The sequence below is a fragment of the Cherax quadricarinatus genome, chromosome 47 (assembly GCF_038502225.1).
Source record: "Cherax quadricarinatus isolate ZL_2023a chromosome 47, ASM3850222v1, whole genome shotgun sequence".
NCBI classification, from domain to species: domain Eukaryota; kingdom Metazoa; phylum Arthropoda; class Malacostraca; order Decapoda; family Parastacidae; genus Cherax; species Cherax quadricarinatus.
In genome coordinates this window covers 20225005-20244505 of record NC_091338.1, presented here as the reverse complement: position 1 = coordinate 20244505, position 19501 = coordinate 20225005, and the positions used below count along the sequence as shown (strand labels likewise).

The following is a 19501-nucleotide window of genomic DNA, read 5'->3' as shown; positions in this document are numbered from 1 at the left end:
ATCACTCCCAGGTCTTTGACGTTGGTGTTTCGCTCTATTTTGTGGCCAGAATTTGTTTTGTACTCTGATGAAGATTTAATTTCCTCATGTTTACCATATCTGAGTAATTGAAATTTCTCATCGTTGAACTTCATATTGTTTTCTGCAGCCCACTGAAAGATTTGGTTGATGTCCGCCTGGAGCCTTGCAGTGTCTGCAATGGAAGACACTGTCATGCAGATTCGGGTGTCATCTGCAAAGGAAGACACGGTGCTGTGGCTGACATCCTTGTCTATGTCGGATATGAGGATGAGGAACAAGATGGGAGCGAGTACTGTGCCTTGTGGAACAGAGCTTTTCACCGTAGCTGCCTCGGACTTTACTCTGTTGACGACTACTCTCTGTGTTCTGTTAGTGAGGAAATTATAGATCCATCGTCCCTTTAGCACGCATTTTGTGCGCTATTACGCCATGGTCACACTTGTCGAAGGCTTTTGCAAAGTCTGTATATATTACATCTGCATTCTTTTTGTCTTCTAGTGCATTTAGGACCTTGTCGTAGTGATCCAATAGTTGAGACAGACAGGTGCGACCTGTTCTAAACCCATGTTGCCCTGGGTTGTGTAACTGATGGGTTTCTAGATGGGTGGTGATCTTGCTTCTTAGGACTCTTTCAAAGATTTTTATGATATGGGATGTTAGTGCTATTGGTCTGTAGTTCTTTGCTGTTGCTTTACTGCCCCCTTTGTGGAGTGGGGCTATGTCTGTTGTTTTTAGTAACTGTGGGACGACCCCCGTGTCCATGCTCCCTCTCCATAGGATGGAAAAGGCTAGTGATAGGGGCTTCTTGCAGTTCTTGATGAACACGGAGTTCCATGAGTCTGGCCCTGGGGCAGAGTGCATGGGCATGTCATTTATCGCCTGTTCGAAGTCATTTGGCGTCAGAATAACATCGGATAGGCTTGTGTTAATCAAATTTTGTGGCTCTCTCATAAAAAATTCATTTTGATCTTCGTCTCTCAGTCTGGTTAGCGGCTTGCTAAAAACTGAGTCATATTGGGACTTGAGTAGCTCACTCATTTCCTTGCTGTCATCTGTGTAGGACCCATCTTGTTTAAGTAGGGGCCCAATACAGGACATTGTTCTCGACTTTGATTTGGCATAGGAGAAGAAATACTTTGGGTTTCTTTCGATTTCATTTATGGCTTTTAGTTCTTCCCGCGATTCCTGACTCCTAAAGGATTCTTTTAGCTTAAGTTCGATGCTTGCTATTTCTCTGACCAGTGTCTCCCTACGCATTTCAAATATATTGACCTCTTTTAGCCGCTCTGTTATTCTTTTCCGTCGCCTGTAAAGGGAGCGCCTGTCTCTTTCTATTTTACATCTACTCTTCCTTTTTCTTAGAGGAATAAGCCTTGTGCATACATCGAGTGCCACCGAGTTAATCTGTTCTAGGCATAAGTTGGGGTCTGTGTTGCTTAGTATATCTTCCCAGCTTATATCGGTTAGGACTTGGTTTACTTGGTCCCACTTTATGTTTTTGTTATTGAAGTTGAATTTGGTGAATGGTCCCTCGTGACTAGTCTGGGGCTCCACGCATACATGTCTGAACCTCAATTATGTTGTGATCTGAGTATATTGTTTTTGATATGGTGACATTTCTTATCAGATCATCATTGTTAGTGAAGATGAGGTCTAGTGTATTCTCCAGTCTAGTAGGCTCTATTATTTGCTGGTTTAAATTGAATTTTGTGCAGAGATTTAAAAGCTCGTGTGAGTGTGAGTTTTCATCAGAGCTGCCTCCTGGTGTTATTACTGCAACAATATTATTTGCTATATTCCTCCATTTTAGGTGCCTTAAGTTGAAATCCCCCAGGAGCAAGATGTTGGGTGCAGGAGCTGGAAGATTTTCCAGACAGTGGTCAATTTTTAACAGCTGTTCCTGGAATTGCTGGGATGTTGCATCCGGAGGCTTGTGTGGAATTCATTCGTGGCTCTCTCAGTGGTGCAACGATGCATGTCTTGTTGCCTACCATTATTCGCGACGTCTATGGCATCCCCACTGAGGAATTATATGGTGTGGCTCTCAATGGGATGTCGAGGTTTTCTGTAAAATTCGCAAATGCCGGCTTTTACTCCAAGATTGTGGAAGCTTTTCAAGAGAGGAAAATGGCGGTGAATTCAGCCGTAGAGGTATGCCTGCATGACGTCTCCACATACGTCACCTGGGTCAAAGTAAGGAACGTGCCTTTCGAGGCAGAGGAGTATGTTATTCGGAAAGTTTTTGGTAAATACGGCACGGTACATGCAGCGACCAAGGGAGTATGGAGGGAGGGCCCATACGAGGGGCTCCCGGAAGGCTCCTGCACCCTAAAGATGACATTAAAACAGCCGATTCCATCTTACGTTTATCTAGAACACTACAGGACCCAAGTTTTTGTTCACTATGCAGGCCAACGTAAGACATGCAGGTTATGCAACTCGTATGACCATATGGCTGCTCAGTGCTCCAGACGCCTGGTTGTACGCATCCGGGAACCGTCTCCTGTGGTCCTAAGAACCGAGGCCTTTGATCTGGAGACTGGTCCCTCGCCTGAACAACGACCTACGCTTTGGAGTGAGGAAGTACAACAAGAGGAGACGTGGTCTATGGCGTGTGCCACCCTGTCGGTGGACACTACAAACATGACCACGCCACCTGTGGGGCCTACGGAGCCTGTGGAGTTGTCACAGGAAAGTTTGCTGGAGAACGTGCTAAACGATCTCCTGGATGGGGCAGAGCATAGCCCAGACGTTTCACCGGAGTCAATAAGTGGTGAAGGATGATTCGCCAAATATGGGAGACCTGGACGCGACTACAATGACACGGTTGCATGAGGTGGTGGTGGTGGAAGTCCACCAGGAGGCTTCGGCTGGTGAGGAGATGTGTGTGGAAGGTGGTTCCCGCAAACGGACGGCAGGAGTGTCGGATATGGACGAGGTCCTGACACCGGGACAGCGGCCAGGGAAGAAATTATGGTCGAAAGTGGCTGAGGCACCTCTTGCAGCCGGGGTTATGGCAAGCGCCCAGCATATGGGTAGGGCACGGGGGGGTGAAGGGGGCCTTGGGAAGTCAAAGGTCAAAGAAGGTCAGTGTAATGTACGTGTGGGAACGGGAAAGACCCACAAACATAGAGGAAAACCTCCTTTTGTGAATTCAAGTGTGTTACCATCAATGTAAATGGCCTGCGGCAGAGTTTAAGTGTGTGTGGATGGAGTGGTTCTTGCGCAGGTACGCTGTGGACGTATGTTTCATACAAGAACACAATTATAAGTTTGGGCGAGACTTACGGTTAAAAGGCTACAGAATATATGTTAGCAGTTCTTTAAAATTAAAGGGTAGGGTAGCTATAGCGGTGAAGGAGTCCAGCCCTTGGCGTGTCTTAAGATGGGAGGAGGGGGGAGGTGGGAGGGTGGTGAGGGTAGATGGGTACTGGGGTGAGGTGAGGGTTTGTTTTTTTGGCGTTTACATGCCTACGGAAAGCAACACTAAAGTAAAATAGAATTTGTGAGGGAGGATTTAACGTTTTACACTCGGGGTTTGCCGTTCATTACTGTCATGGGTGGGGATTGGAATTGCGTTATCCGCCATAGCGATGTTGAGCCGAGGGGGGCGGGGTGCGTTTTACCTGTTTTACGGAATCTGCTGGGGGATGCAGGGGTTTACGATGTGGTGGGGCGGGGTGGGTGGGGGATGGAGCATACGTTTGTTCGCAGGGGCTATGCGGCCCGCCTGGATAGACTTTATGTGACACAAGGAATTAGAGTTGGGCACGTACAGACCTTTGATGTGGGGATTTCAGATTACCGTGCAGTGCTAGCAGACTTGAACTGGGATGGAATGATCAAGGTTTATCCAGGTTATTGGAAACTGAACGTGCGGCTATTGGAGGGGGAGGGGGATGGGTCAGCTTTTCAGGACTGGTGGAAGAATATTTGGGAAACACGACGGGCAGGTGAATGTTTGTTGGAATGGTGGGAAACGCGTGCCAAACCCGGAATAGCGAGTTATAAGAAGCGGGGAAAAGAGGAGGCGAGGTGGAGGTATGGGCTGCAAAACTATCTGGAGGGGCAGCTAAATGATTACTATGTGGGGGGCGGGAGTAGTAGGTATGACGACATTGAACAACTTCGTAGTCGACTTGCAGAAATTCACAATGAACATTTCAATGCGGTTCGAGTCAGAGCAGGTATGGAAGAAGTGCTATGGGGTGACAAACCTTCGGGTTGTGTCTTGCGCAAATTTAGGGTCAGGCAACAGGCGACGTCCCTCTTGCAATTGGTTGTATGCACGGGTTTGGGTGGTTACCTGCCGGGTCAAGTACTCACCACGGACAGCATGAGTTTTTATGCTGATCCATGGTTTGGGGAAAAGCTACGGAGGGGGGGTTAGGGGGGTCCATGAGGGCGGCCTGGTGAGGAGGGATTTCAGAAAAGTTATAAGTGACAGGGATAGAAAGGTACTAGAAGGTAGAATTCGAGTGGAGGAGGTAGAGGAGGCGATTTTTAGTATGAGTAAAGGAAAGTCACCAGGTATAGATGGCATTTCGAATGATTTTTATAGGGCGCATTGGGGAAGTATTAAGCATTGTATGGTTGATGTATTAAATTGCATGCTCACGGAGGGGAGATTAGGTATGTCACAAAGTACGGGGGTAGTTGTGTTGGTGCCCAAAAAGGAAGGGGGGAGGGGTCTGAGTGCATATAGAGCAATATCTCTTATGTGCTCTGACTATAAAATCTTTGCAAAAGTTTTAGGAAACAGAATGAGGAAGGTTATGGGGTCGGTTATTCACGAGGGACAGCTAGGCATACCAGGTAGGAGCATGAGGGACGGACATGTACGTATTAGGGAGTTTTTGGAGGAATGTCAAGGGGGGGGGGTGTCCTCGGGCTTGACTGGCAAAATGCTTATGACTGTGTTGATAGGGATTTATTGAGGCTTATTTTATTGAAGCAGGGTTTTGGAGAGGGAATTGCAAGATGGGTGGATACCTTGTATGCCACGGCTATGGTACGCATACAAGTAAACGGTAAATTGGGTCAGCCGGTCCGTATGGAAAGGGGTTTGAGGCAAGGGTGCCCCCTCTCCCAGCTGCTTTTTGCTTGTATGCAAAACCCATTTTATGAGCTGGTGGATGGTGGTTTGAGGCGTGGAACGCTGAACAGTGACCATGCAGCGCGTGTGGTCGGGTACGTAGATGATACCACAATTCTGTTAAAAGGGGAGGAGGATTTGCAGAACGTGGGATGGATTGTTGAATTTTTGGGGGCAGAGTCTGGCATGTACGTTAACAAGGCAAAATCGAAATTATTGGAGGTGGGTACATGGGTGGGGGGGAGGTTGAGCGAAAGGTATGGGTGGTCAGTCGTGGTGCAACTTAGAATATGTGGCATCGTGTACATGGCAGATGAGAGGGAGAGCCGAAGGGTAAACTCTGAATTGGTGGTTAACAAGGCTTTAGATCGACTTCGGGGGTTAAGAGCTGGGGATGTTTCGTTGCAACAGAGGACAGTGGTGGTTAATACACTTGTTTATAGTAAAGTATGGGGTGTGGCTGCGGTGTACCCTTTAAGAGATACGGATATTCACGAACTGCAGAGAAGGGTCTTATGTTATGTTTGGGGTTTCGGGAGGGCTTGGTTAAGTCGGGAGGTTGTCATGACTCATGTTCGTCGTGGGGGTTTAGGTCTCTTGGCTTTGGGGCCACGGGTGAAGGCCCTCTATGTAAAGCAGCGGTTCCTCAGGGCGGGCGGTGAGAGGGGCATCCGGGTGGGTCGGGTAATCCTCGAAATGCGTAAATGGTGGAGCGGCAGGGGATTAATCGAGTGTGAGGACATGCTGCGTTTGTTGTTAAAGTTGAGAAATGCGCAACGGATCCGGGTGGGGCAAATGGTCAGCATATGTTGTCGTGGGGAAATTGTACAGGGATTGTCTGTTTTTCCGCTGTATAATTGGGGGGAAATATGGGAAGGATTTTGTAAACTTAAGTTGGCACCAAGGGTTCGTGAATTGGTGTACAGATTTGTCATGGGGATTTTAGCATCAAAATCGGTCTTAAATAGGATGGGTTTGGTAAGGGAGGCGGATTGCTTGCGTTGCGGTCTCGAAGAAACAGCTTTTCATGCTGTCTACTTTTGTGATACCTTGGACAAAGTTCGTTCGTGGTTGGGGCGGGTTTTAGATTTTCTTAGTGAGGGAAGTATTTCAACCTTACGGGCCTTAACATTGGAAGTTAGCGGAGTATCAAGTGAGGTACGAAGAGCAATAATGTACGTGGTGGCTGATTTCCTCTATATCTCGTGGGGTATGCGGGAAACCAGGGGATCAGGTAGGATCAGGGCAATTGCGGCTGGTATCTACAGAACGTATTGCAGAAATAAACTCATATGGTAGAAGTTGGGATAATAGTTTTCCGGCAAAGTATCGATGTCTTACTGTTCAAATGTTGCTGCAACTGCGGGTGGGGTAAGGCAACGGGGGGCTGGACTCCCCCCGTGGTAGCACCAAACGGTATGTTAGAGACTTCAGGGTAGAGGGCGGGTTTTAGGGAGTGACGTGTATGTATTATGAATGGTTCCGTACGTCTGTGTGTGTATGGTTGTGGCGTTGTGTGGCACTGAGATCTTGAATTAATCATAAAATGAAGTCTTGTGGAATGTGTGACACGGTTTGTTAAGTTTATATGTGGCGTGATAGATGTTATAAGGAGTTTAGTGTTGTTAACTTACTAAAATCATAATAGACCATTTGGATATTACTTTTTCATGTTGTAATCTTGGGTTCTTTAAAATGTGTACATAGCCTAGTATTGTACCGATATGTAGCATGTGGTGTATTATCTTGCATTTTGAGTGTGAACTTCACGTTATGCAAGGTTGTTTTGAAAAATTTATATTTCATGATTGTCAAATTAATAATTGATATTATATTGTGGTGTATATTACTTTTACTTTTTACGATAAATGACATGCCCATGCACTCTGCCCCAGGGCCAGACTCATGGAACTCTGTGTTCATCAAGAACTGCAAGAAGCCCCTATCACGAGCCTTTTCCATCCTATGGAGAGGGAGCATGGACACGGGGGTCGTCCCTCAGTTACTAAAAACAACAGACATAGCCCCACTCCACAAAGGGGGCAGTAAAGCAACAGCAAAGAACTACAGACCAATAGCACTAACATCCCATATCATAAAAATCTTTGAAAGGGTCCTAAGAAGCAAGATCACCACCCATCTAGAAACCCATCAGTTACACAACCCAGGACAACATGGGTTTAGAACAGGTCGCTCCTGTCTGTCTCAACTACTGGATCACTACGACAAGGTCCTAAATGCACTAGAAGACAAAAAGAATGCAGATGTAATATATACAGACTTTGCAAAAGCCTTCGACAAGTGTGACCATGGCGTAATAGCGCACAAAATGCGCGCTAAAGGAATAACAGGAAAAGTCGGTCGATGGATCTATAATTTCCTCACTAACAGAACACAGAGAGTAGTCGTCAACAGAGTAAAGTCCGAGGCAGCTACGGTGAAAAGCTCTGTTCCACAAGGCACAGTACTAGCTCCCATCTTGTTCCTCATCCTCATATCCGACATAGACAAGGATGTCAGCCACAGCACCGTGTCTTCCTTTGCAGATGACACCCGAATCTGCATGACAGTGTCTTCCATTGCAGACACTGCAAGGCTCCAGGCGGACATCAACCAAATCTTTCAGTGGGCTGCGGAAAACAATATGAAGTTCAACGATGAGAAATTTCAATTACTCAGATATGGTAAACATGAGGAAATTAAATCTTCATCAGAGTACAAAACAAATTCTGGCCACAAAATAGAGCGAAACACCAACGTCAAAGACCTGGGAGTGATCATGTCGGAGGATCTCACCTTCAAGGACCATAACATTGTATCAATCGCATCTGCTAGAAAAATGACAGGATGGATAATGAGAACCTTCAAAACTAGGGAGGCCAAGCCCATGATGACACTCTTCAGGTCACTTGTTCTATCTAGGCTGGAATATTGCTGCACTCTAACAGCACCTTTCAAGGCAGGTGAAATTGCCGACCTAGAAAATGTACAGAGAACTTTCACGGCGCGCATAACGGAGATAAAACACCTCAATTACTGGGAGCGCTTGAAGTTTCTAAACCTGTATTCCCTGGAATGCAGGAGGGAGAGATACATGATTATATACACCTGGAAAATCCTAGAGGGACTAGTACCGAACTTGCACACGAAAATCACTCACTACGAAAGCAAAAGACTTGGCAGACAACGCACCATCCCCCCAATGAAAAGCAGGGGTGTCACTAGCACGTTAAGAGACCATACAATAAGTGTCAGGGGCCCGAGACTGTTCAACTGCCTCCCAGCACACATAAGGGGGATTACCAACAGACCCCTGGCAGTCTTCAAGCTGGCACTGGACAAGCACCTAAAGTCAGTTCCTGATCAGCCGGGCTGTGGCTCGTACGTTGGTTTGCGTGCAGCCAGAAGCAACAGCCTGGTTGATCAGGGGCTGATCCACCAGGAGGCCTGGTCACAGACCGGGCCGCGGGGGCGTTGACCCCCGAAACTCTCTCCAGGTAATAGGAATGTAATGTTTCATATCTGTTTTAGTTGTAAATTTATGTTTTGTGTCTTGTTGTTCATACACTACCAACTCTTGGTGAATACTCATTAAGGTTTTGATGGGGTCAAAGTATGGCCATTAATTAGGATAATTAATGTATGTTATTTAGAACGGGGACTGTACATATGTTAAGGGGGGGAGAAGTGTCAGCTGTGTTTCAGCACTGGCAATAATGATTATTGTAAAAGGAGGGTTTGTAGGATGTGTTGTGGGTTATGTATATGGTTGTAATATGGCCATTATCTATGGTGTTTATTTTCTGTACTTGGATTGTGTGCTAGAGGTTTTGCAGTGTCTAGTATGGTTTAATTTTATACTCTTATACATTATTGTATTTGTTCTATGTTTTAAATAAAAATAAAAGTCTCTAGATTAAAATTTTTGTATCTATATTTGTAAGTAATACTAGTTAGGCATGTGCTAGAAGGCACAGCGAAAGTATAGTCTTGTGGAATGTATGTTACGTGTTGATAAGTTTGCATGTTGGCGTGTTAGGTGTTATAAGAAGTTTGGTGTTGTTAAGTTACTAAAATCATGATGAAACTTTGGATAATACTTATTCATGTTCTAGTCTTGGGTTCTTTAAATTATTTACATAGTCTAGTATTGTACCGCTATGTAGCATGTGCTGTATTATCTTGCATTTTGAGCGTGAACTTCACGATATGCAATGTTTTGAAAGTTTATAATTCATGGTTAACATTAATATTTGATATTATATTGGTGGTGTATATTCTTCGACTTATTACAGTGTATGTGTATAGGAATGTAAGGTTTCATAACTGTTTTAGTCTGTAAATTTATGTTTTGTGTCTTGTTCATGCACTACCAACTCTTAGGTAAATACTCATTAAGGTTTTGATGAGGTCAGGGTATGACCATTAATTAGGATAATTAATGTATGTTATTTAGAACGGGGACTGTACATACGGGGGGGGGGGTAGAAGTGTCAGCTGTGTCTGCACTGGCAATAATAATTATTGTAAAAGGAGGGTTTGTAGGTTATGTATATGGTTGTGGGTTATGTATATGGTTGTAATATGGCCACTATCTATGGTGTTCTTTAAATGTACCGGGATTGTGTACTAGAGGTTTTGTAATATCTAGTATGGGTTTTAATTTTATACTCTTATACATTATTGTATTTGTCCTATGTTTTAAATAAAAATATAAAAAAAAAGTTTGCTTCTACAAAGGCACTCCTGCTCTTTTATAGCTCAACATATCTTTGTTTGTACACCGGAAAGCAGGGCTCGATACACCGGGAAGCAGGGCTCGATACACCGGGAAGCAGGGCTCGATACACCGGGAAGCAGGGTTCGGTACACCGGAAAGCAGGGCTCGATACACCGGGAAGCAGGGTTCGGTACACCGGAAAGCAGGGCTCGATACACCGGGAAGCAGGGCTCGATACACCGGGAAGCAGGGCTCGATACACCGGGAAACAGGGTTCGGTACACCGGGAAGCAGGGCTCGATAAACAGGGAAGCAGGGCTCGATACACCGGGAAGCAGGCCTCGATACACCGGGAAGCAGGGCTCGATACACAGGAAAGCAGGGCTTGATATACTGGGAAGCAGGGCTCGATACACCGGGAAACAGGGTTCGGTACACCGGGAAGCAGGGCTCGATAAACAGGGAAGCAGGGCTCGATACACCGGGAAGCAGGCCTCGATACACCGGGAAGCAGGGCTCGATACACAGGAAAGCAGGGCTCGATATACTGGGAAGCAGGGCTCGATACACCGGGAAACAGGGTTCGGTACACCGGGAAGCAGGGCTCGATACACAGAGAAGCAGGGCTCGATACACCGGGAAGCAGGGCTCGATACACAGGGAAGCAGGGCTCGATACACTGGGAAGCAGGGCTCGATACACCGGGAAACAGGGTTTGGTACACCGGGAATCAGGGCTCGATACACCGGGAAGCAGGGTTCGGTACACCGGGAAGCAGGGCTCGGTACACCGGGAAGCAGGGTTCGGTACACCGGGAAGCAGGGCTCGATACACACGAAAGCAGGGTTCGGTACACCGGGAAGCAGGGCTCGGTACACCGGGAAGCAGGGCTCGATACACCGGGAAGCAGGGTTCGGTACACCGGGAAGCAGGGCTCAGTACACCGGGAAGCAGGGCTCGATACACACGAAAGCAGGGTTCGGTACACCGGGAAGCAGGGTTCGGTACACCGGGAAGCAGGGCTCGATACACCGGGAAGCAGGGTTTGGTACACTGGGAAGCAGGGCTCGGTACACCGGGAAGCAGGGTTCGGTACACCGGGAAGCAGGGCTCGATACACACGAAAGCAGGGCTCGATACACCGGGAAGCAGGGCTCGATACACCGGGAAGCAGGGCTCGATACACCGGGAAACAGGGTTCAGTACACCGGGAAGCAGGGCTCGATACACCGGGAAGCAGGGTTCGATACACCGGGAAGCAGGGTTCGGTACACCGGGAAGCAGGGCTCGATACACCGGGAAGCAGGACTCGATACACCGGGAAGCAGGGCTCGATACACCGGGAAGCAGGGCTCGATACACCGGGAAACAGGGTTCGATACACCGGGAAGCAGGGCTCGATACACCGGGAAGCAGGGTTCGATACAATGCAAGCTGTCAGTGACCCTTACAAACCCAACAAGAGGAAGGAGACAAATTTATCCTCCAGGTGGACATATAAGTATTTTTTTGTGTTGTAGGTGGCATAATCCTCCAAAACAAGTGATGAGGTGAGAAATATTGATGTTGAAAGTGATGTGAGTTATTTATGACTACAGATGCATAACTTTTGTGCTTTTATTGAGTGTAAATATTGACCTTCCCTCTTGTATCTTACAATAATGTTTCTTCCAGGTGCTGTTGTGTACCACTTATTTAACATTATATGCTTGTGATTTGAGTTACTATTGACTGCTTCATAAGCGAATTAGGCCTCATAGACTTAGATTTTATATTTTCTCTAACCAAAAATAATTTTGTCTTGTAAGAAATATTAGTGAAATATACAAGTGCTGCTGTGTATACCTGGAGAGGGTTTTGGGGGTCAGTACCCCCGCTTAGGCTAGAAATTAAGATTGTAAACTCCAGGTATTCTTTAATTCATCTTAGGCTAGGTATCATTTAAGTAAGGTTAGGTTAGGTATTATTTAATTACTTTTGCTCACAAACTCCTCAGAACCATAAAATTCATCTTCAGTTCTTTCTTTCAACGTACCAGCCGTATCCCACTGAGGCGGGGTGGCCCAAAGGAAAAAACTAAAGTTTCTCCTTTTAAATTTAGTAATATATACAGAAGGGGTTACTAGCCCCTTGCTCCCGGCATTTTAGTCGCCTCTTACAACACGCATGGCTTACAGAGGAAGAATTCTGTTCCACTTCCCCATGGAGATAAGAGGAAATAAACAAGAACAAGAATTAGAAAGAAAATAGAAGAAAACCCAGAGGGGTGTGTATATATATGCTTGTACACGTATGTGTAGTGTGACCTAAGTGTAAGTAGAAGTAGCAAGACGTACCTGTAATCTTGCATATTTATGAGACAGACAAAAGACACCAGCAGTCCTACCATCATGTAAAACAATTACAGGCTTACGTTTTACACTCACTTGGCAGGACGGTAGTACCTCCCTGGGCGGTTGCAATCTGTAAAGGTTACAATCTGTAATTACAATTTTGGTTTGTTAAGTACAAAGAAAGCCACTATCATGCCGGGACATTTTGAGCAGACTAATCCTAGTACATAATAGACAAGATAAGAGTGGTTAACTTTTATTAAAAAATATATTTAATCTTAATACTAATGCGAGGTAGTCAAGGTGGAGGTTTATAAGAATAATAAGCTTGAATTTGCCCATAATAAAAACAATATTATAATTAATGGTTCAAGCTGTAATATTTCATGGATTGGCAGATGTTTAATAGACTAGAGTTCATTTAATATAACTGATCAGAAGTTGTTTTGGTTAGTATTGAGATATGAGATGATTTTTAGGCAAAATCCTAAATTTATAAGTAGTCAGGGGATCCTTTACCAGTTCAGGTAATGAATTCCAGATCTTCAGGCCCTTTATGTGCACTGCATTTTTTCATATTGTGAAACTGACATGAGGGATGTTGAAGAGTGCCTCATGCCTTGTATTGTGACTGTGCTTAGGAATAGATGATTACCAATTCACCAGGGAGTGAGGTATTTCTTACCACGAGGCATAGAGAGCAAGGCATACTGAAATGGCATTCCCACAATGCATTGTGAGCATCCTGACTTTTTTTTTTTTGTACTGCACACACTGACCACGCAGACCCATTCTCTCATGTGTAGGCCTACCATTTTTCTCCCACCAGATTTGAAGCTGCTAGAATTTTGGCGTTGTATTGTGGGACTGACACTGGCTTCAAAGCCATCATAGAATGGGACTGACTCAGAAAGGGTTAACAAACGAAACTAACAAGAGACTGAGTGTGTAATGCTTTGTTTTCGTCGGACTTCATTCAGATGGAGTTTTGTTTAGGTCAAATATTAGGGCAATGTCCAAATACAGAGTCAAATTTTTCTTGAAAAAAGTTGGGCGAATATCAAGTTTTACAAATATAGGGACACACAAATATTGAGGTTCCACTGTACAATGCCATATATGAATTAATATTTAAATGGATAAATGTGAGGTAGCTAAGGGAATAATAGTAAATTTTTAAGTATGCATTAATACAGAGAAGAGAAGCAACTGTATGAAAAAAGTACAACTTAAAATATTGTTTCATTCAACACTGTCACCTCAGTAAGCATAAGAACATCTTATATTGTGACTCTGGCATGTTCCACAGTCCAATCTGTATGAGTTTCTCATACAGATTGGACTTATTCACCCTGTTTTCCAGTTTTGTCTCGGAACATTTGTGATCTATGGGAGCAACATTAGTTGAGGTTAGTGAACAACAAACTGTTCTTGATCAAACCATAGTTAAGTTGTTGGTCAACATTGATGTTATTTTTGAGGGTTCTCGCTGCACTGTGTATTAGCCACTCAAGGTCTCACTGTTATCACATAAAAGAGCAACCAGTGTGCCACTGGGAAACATTTTGAGTTCCATTGACATGTGAACACCTTTTCATTATTTGTTCCATTTATCAGGTAACACAGAATTAATTTTTTATTTTATTGGTCTTGTTTTTATATAATCTGTGCACTCTCACTTTTCCTGTTGTCCTTTCAGAAAGTCATGCTTTAAAGTGCAGACACATACTATCACTTTTTAACTGAAACTGACTTTATTGGGCCAAGGTTAACTTTCATTGTTAGTTCATAAATTTATTTACCACAGTAACCCTTCAATTTAAAGAATATGGGGGAGCAGATAGCCAGTAATGGTGATTCTGGTGGACAAAGGAATTAATGTACAGTCGCTATGGATCCCATCACACATTGGATTACTCCTTTTTATTTATTTATTTATTAATTTGAACATGATACAGAGAAGTACAAGGAATACAATGATATGTTAGCCAAGAAGAGTACCCAGGAGGAGAATGTAGAATATAACTTTGGTATAACTGTGTCTAGCATTAGGAATAATATTAGGAGAGAAGTAAATAATGAAAATGATTGTTATAGGAATGCAATTAGAAGCCTGAGTAGATCTATAACCCACTATGATAACATGAACGTATATAAGTATGTTTATGGAGCAACGTGCAATGTGAATAGACTGACTGATGTTGTTATTGGCCAGGCTTAGGCTTGGTTACAAGTACTTCTGGCAGTTTGGGAGACACACAGATGATGATCAGACTAAATGTGATCAGGCATATGGTCACTGTCTTGAACACTATGTGCTTAATTGTCCACTTATTGAGGAATACAGAGATAAACAGTATAATAACCTATGTGACATGTCAAGATATCTTATTCATGAAAATAAGTTACCAGATATACTAAGCAAATTTCCTAAATTTGCTTGTAACAGATAATTGAACTATAGATATGTAGATATAAATCCATATGTATTCATGTTAACCCCTTGGGGCCTAGTTCCTGGGCCTTTTGTGTATCCATGTGCTTTTGCACTACCATCCACAGGATGGATATGGGGTGCACAATAAACTAGCCACTTCGGTGGCAAAATCTAAATCTGGTGGACAGCTATGAGATTGTTTTGTCATGATTGTACACAAATAATTATGTAATCCTGCAACTTTGTTGTGTCTGAATTAATTGCCCCTGAGGATTTTGTTGAGTATTTATATTTTGTTAAAGTGAGCTGTGTTAAACTCTGGGTTTCCTGAACTTCCTTTTAAAGATAGTTTCCCTCAGCCTTGTAATGTTCTAACACATACTGGTGTGACACATTTTGTGATACTGTATAATAATAATAATAATAATAATAATAATAATAATAATATAATAATAATAATATAATAATAATAATAACCAAAGTTTATGAATGTTCAATTTTTTGCAGGTCATCCTTGCACAAGAGGCTGGCACTTGTAGTGTCAGTGCTTCAGGTCATCCTGGTACAAGAGGCTGTCACTTGTTGTGTTAATATCATAGGTCATCCTGACACTAAGGGCTGGTACTTGTAGTGTCAGTACTGTAGGTCATCCTGGTACAAGAGGCTAGCACTTGTAATGTCAATACTGTAGGTCATCCTGTCACTAGAGGCTGGCACTTGCAGTGTTAGTACTGCAGGTCATCCTGGTAGTATCCTTGTAGTATCGATAATAGTGTAGGTCATCCTAATACAAAAGACTGGCACTTGTAGTGCCACCATCAGTGTTAGAAATCTCCTGTAAGTTCTATAAATACTAGAACGTATTTATAGTGAAAATAATAAAAACAGTTTTAATACAATGACACTATCTACAGAGTTAATAATGCAATGACAACAGCAACTGTGGTGTTAATAATACAGTATTAATAAGAGTGACAGCAATAACTACAGTGTTAATACAGTGACAGTTACTACAGTGTTAATAATACAGTGACTAAACTAACTGCAGTGTTAATAATACAATGACAACACTACAGTGTTAATAGAGTGACAATAACTACAGTGTCAGTAATACAGTAACAACAATAACTGCAGTGTTAATAGTGACAACACTGTTGTATAAATAATAGTGAACACACAAACTACAGTGTAATACAGTGACAAACTACAGTATAATATAGTGACAAAAACTACAGTGTAATAGTGACAACATAAACCATGGTATAATACAGTGGCAAACTACACTGTTAAAAATAATGACAATACAAACTACACTATTAAAAATACAATGACAACAGAATTGCAGTGCTAATATTAATGACAACACTACAGTGTTGATAATACAATGACTACACTAACCAGTGTTAACAATAGTGACAACACTAACTACAGTGACAACATTAACTGCAGTGTTAATAATACAGTAACAACACTTAACAGTTTTAACACTACAATGAAAACAGTGTTAATACAGTACTAACTACAGTGTTAGTACAGTGTCTAAACTACAGTGTTAATAATGACAACACTATTGTTAATTATATAATGACAACACTAGCTACAGTGTTAATGCAGTGACCATTATAGGGTGAATACAGTGACATCACTAACTATAGTGTTAATACAGTCCAACACTGCAGTCAATATAGTGACAACACTAACTACGTACAGTGCTAATGGAGTGACAACACCATAACAATAGCCTTGGTAATACAAGTACACCACCGATTTTCTGGCACTCCTGGTTCCAAAGCTTTGCTGGATTAACTGTTTTGCCAAACCAACAGTGATAACTTTCATCAGCACACACTAACCCACTAATTATACACTTCTTGTAGCTCTCTCAGGTACCATGTAAATTAAACAATAAATAATTTTTTAAACAAGATTTTTTAACAAAATTTATTTATCAATCTGGAAGTTGAGAGCTGTTATGATTACTGTCTGTTTTGTAGTTTATTATTTCATCTTGGATTTCTGATGCTGAAGGTGTGACATCCACAGTACTTGAAGCCACAGAACACACATTCTTGTTGGCAATCTTTTTAAACATTTCATCCAAGTGAAATTGCTTCATGTGTTTTGATCTTTCCCTGTGTAATTTTTCATGGAAGTGCAGTGTAAACAATCCATGTGAGCACAGCTACACTCAACACCATCTGTGAGCCACCCAGTAAACTGGTCTGGAAGGCACGAGAATTTCAAGTTCCCACTCGTAATTTTGTCTGGACTAAAGGTGCTGAACCATCCATTAAAAATTGGTAGTGTACTTGTACAACAGTTACAGTACCAACGACTGTGTCATAAGGTTAATGCCTGGAGTATAACTGCAGAGGGTTTTGGGGGTCAATGCCCCCACAGCCTGGTCTGTGACCAGTCCTCATGGTGGATCAGGGCCTGATCAATCAAGCTGTTACTGTTGGCCACACCCAATCCGACATGCGAACCACAGTTAGTGTCACCCTTACAAGTTTAGTGCTTGCTATATTTATAAGAATAGAGTATTGCAAAAATATTAGGTTTCAGTGTAATAGTATATTCTTAAAATCTTTTCTGGTTAACCTCTCTTATTAATGTATGAGAATATTATTTTTCACTATGTCTAAAACACTTGAAAAACAATATGTTGGAGTAACACAATGTACATTTGCTCATGTAGACAGTGTCATGAAAAAACAATGTGCTGAAGCAAAACAGTGTACAGTTCATGTAGGAGACCAACTAGATCAACAGTCACATGAAAAACAATCTGCTGAAGCAACACAGTGTACAGTTGTTCATGTAGGAGACCAACTAGATCAACAGTCTCGTGAAAAGCAATGTGTTGCAGCAACACAATGCACAGTTGTTCATGTAGGAGACCAACTAGATCAACAGTCACACTCATTAAAACAATCTTCCTCACAACAGTTTAAGTGTGTGTATCAAACCAGATTTCTTATAGGCAAAAAAACACTTCAGTGTTCAGTGTGTCTAAAAGATTTGTCTCGAAAATATTTAGCACGACACATGAGAACTCATACTGGAGAGAAACCATATCAATGTTCAGTGTGTCTAAAAGACTTTTCTCAAAAGTCTTATTTAGTATGTCACATGAGAACTCATACTGGAGAGAAACCATATCAGTGTTCAAAATGTCTGAAAAACTTTTCTCGTAAATCATATATAATAAGTCACATGAGAACTCACACTGGAGAGAAACCATATCAATGTTCAGTGTGTCTAAAAGACTTTTCTCAAAAGTCTTATTTAGTAAGTCACATGAGAATTCATACTGGAGAGAAACCATATCATTGTTCAAAATGTGTGAAAGACTTTTCTCAGAAATCAGGTTTAATATGTCACATGAAAACTCATACTGTAAAACTATACCATTGTTCAGAATGTCCAAAAGACTTTTCTCAAAAATCTGATTTGGTAAGTCACATGAAAACTCATACTGGAAAGAAAACACATCAGTGTTCAGAATGTCTGAAAATCTTTTCTCATAAATCAAGTTTAATAATTCACATGAGAACTCATACTGGAGAGAAACCATATCAGTGTTTAGAATGTCTAAAAGACTTTTCTCGAAAGTCTTATATGGTAAGTCACATGAGAACTCATACTGGAGAGAAACCATATCAGTGTTCAGAATGTCTGAAAATCTTTTCTCATAAATCAAGTTTAATACTTCACAAGAGAAGTCATGCAGGGAAGAAACCATATCAGTGTTCAGAATGTCTTAAAAACTTTTCTGAAAAATCTGCTTTGGTAAGTCACATGAGAACTCATACTGGAGAGAAACCATATCAGTGTTCAGAATGTCTGAAAAACTTTACTAGCAAATCATATTTAGTAAGTCACATGAAAATTCATACTGGAGAGAAACCCTATCAATGTTCAGAATGTCTGAAAAAATTTTCTTATAAATCAAGCTTTGTAAATCACATGAGAACTCATACTGGAGAGAAACCATATCAGTGCTCAGAATGTCTAAGACACTTTAATCAAAAATCTGTTTTGGTAGATCACATAAAAACTCACACTGGAGAAAAACCATATCAGTGTTCAGAATGTCTAAAAGTCTTTTCTCGAAATTCTATTTTAGTAAATCATATGAGAACTCATACTGGAGAGAAACCATATCAGTGTTCAGTGTGTTTAAAAAAGTTTTTTTATAAATCTAGTTTAGTATACCACACAAGAATTTATACACATTAGAAATCATATTAGTGTGCAGTGTCTAAAGCCTTATCATTTAAATCAGACTGATGTACATCAGAAATCTCATGGGAGGGAAATCTTAATACAGCAGGGCCCCACTTATATGGCAGGTCAGGTTCCATGCTACCGCTGTAAAGCGGAAACCACAGTAAAGTGGAACATCCTTTTCTCCACTTATAAATGCATAAAAATGCTAGATAATGTATTTACACTAACATATATTAGTTAGCAATAGAACTAGGCACTAAAAAAACAATAAAAAGTAAAATACACACACAGTACATTTATTACTTACCTTAAAATACTTAATATGAATGTGTGAGAGGTGAGTGGCAATGTAGTTATTGAATCAAATCATGAGATGCCGGACCATCATCCTCTGATTCTTCAACTAATTTGATTCGTTTTGGAGACTTGTGTGAAGCTTTTGAAGGAGTGTGTGTTGATCTTGAAGGATGTTGAAGGCTAGCTGTTGATGTTGAAGGTTTTCATGATATTTTCTTAAAATAGGAAAGCATTGAACTTTGCCTCATGGAATTTTTTTCCTTTCCCTTAAAATTTCTTTATAGCATGTAACACCATGGGAAAGGGATACATTCACTGTTGAACTTTGCTCGAAATTTGGATCAGTCTTCTCAAAAACTGGCATT

General features: G+C 42.0%; 1 protein-coding gene across 1 annotated transcript; it reads left to right on the top strand.

Moving 5' to 3' along the window:
- Positions 1–11256: 11256 nt before the first annotated feature.
- On the top strand, positions 11257–19299 carry LOC138854048 (zinc finger protein 84-like). Its single transcript, XM_070094754.1, has 2 exons — positions 11257–11386; positions 15114–19299. The coding sequence occupies exon 2, from the start codon at positions 17223–17225 to the stop codon at positions 18846–18848; it is 1626 nt and encodes a 541-aa protein (XP_069950855.1). The 5' UTR covers positions 11257–11386; positions 15114–17222; the 3' UTR covers positions 18849–19299.
- Positions 19300–19501: the final 202 nt, after the last annotated feature.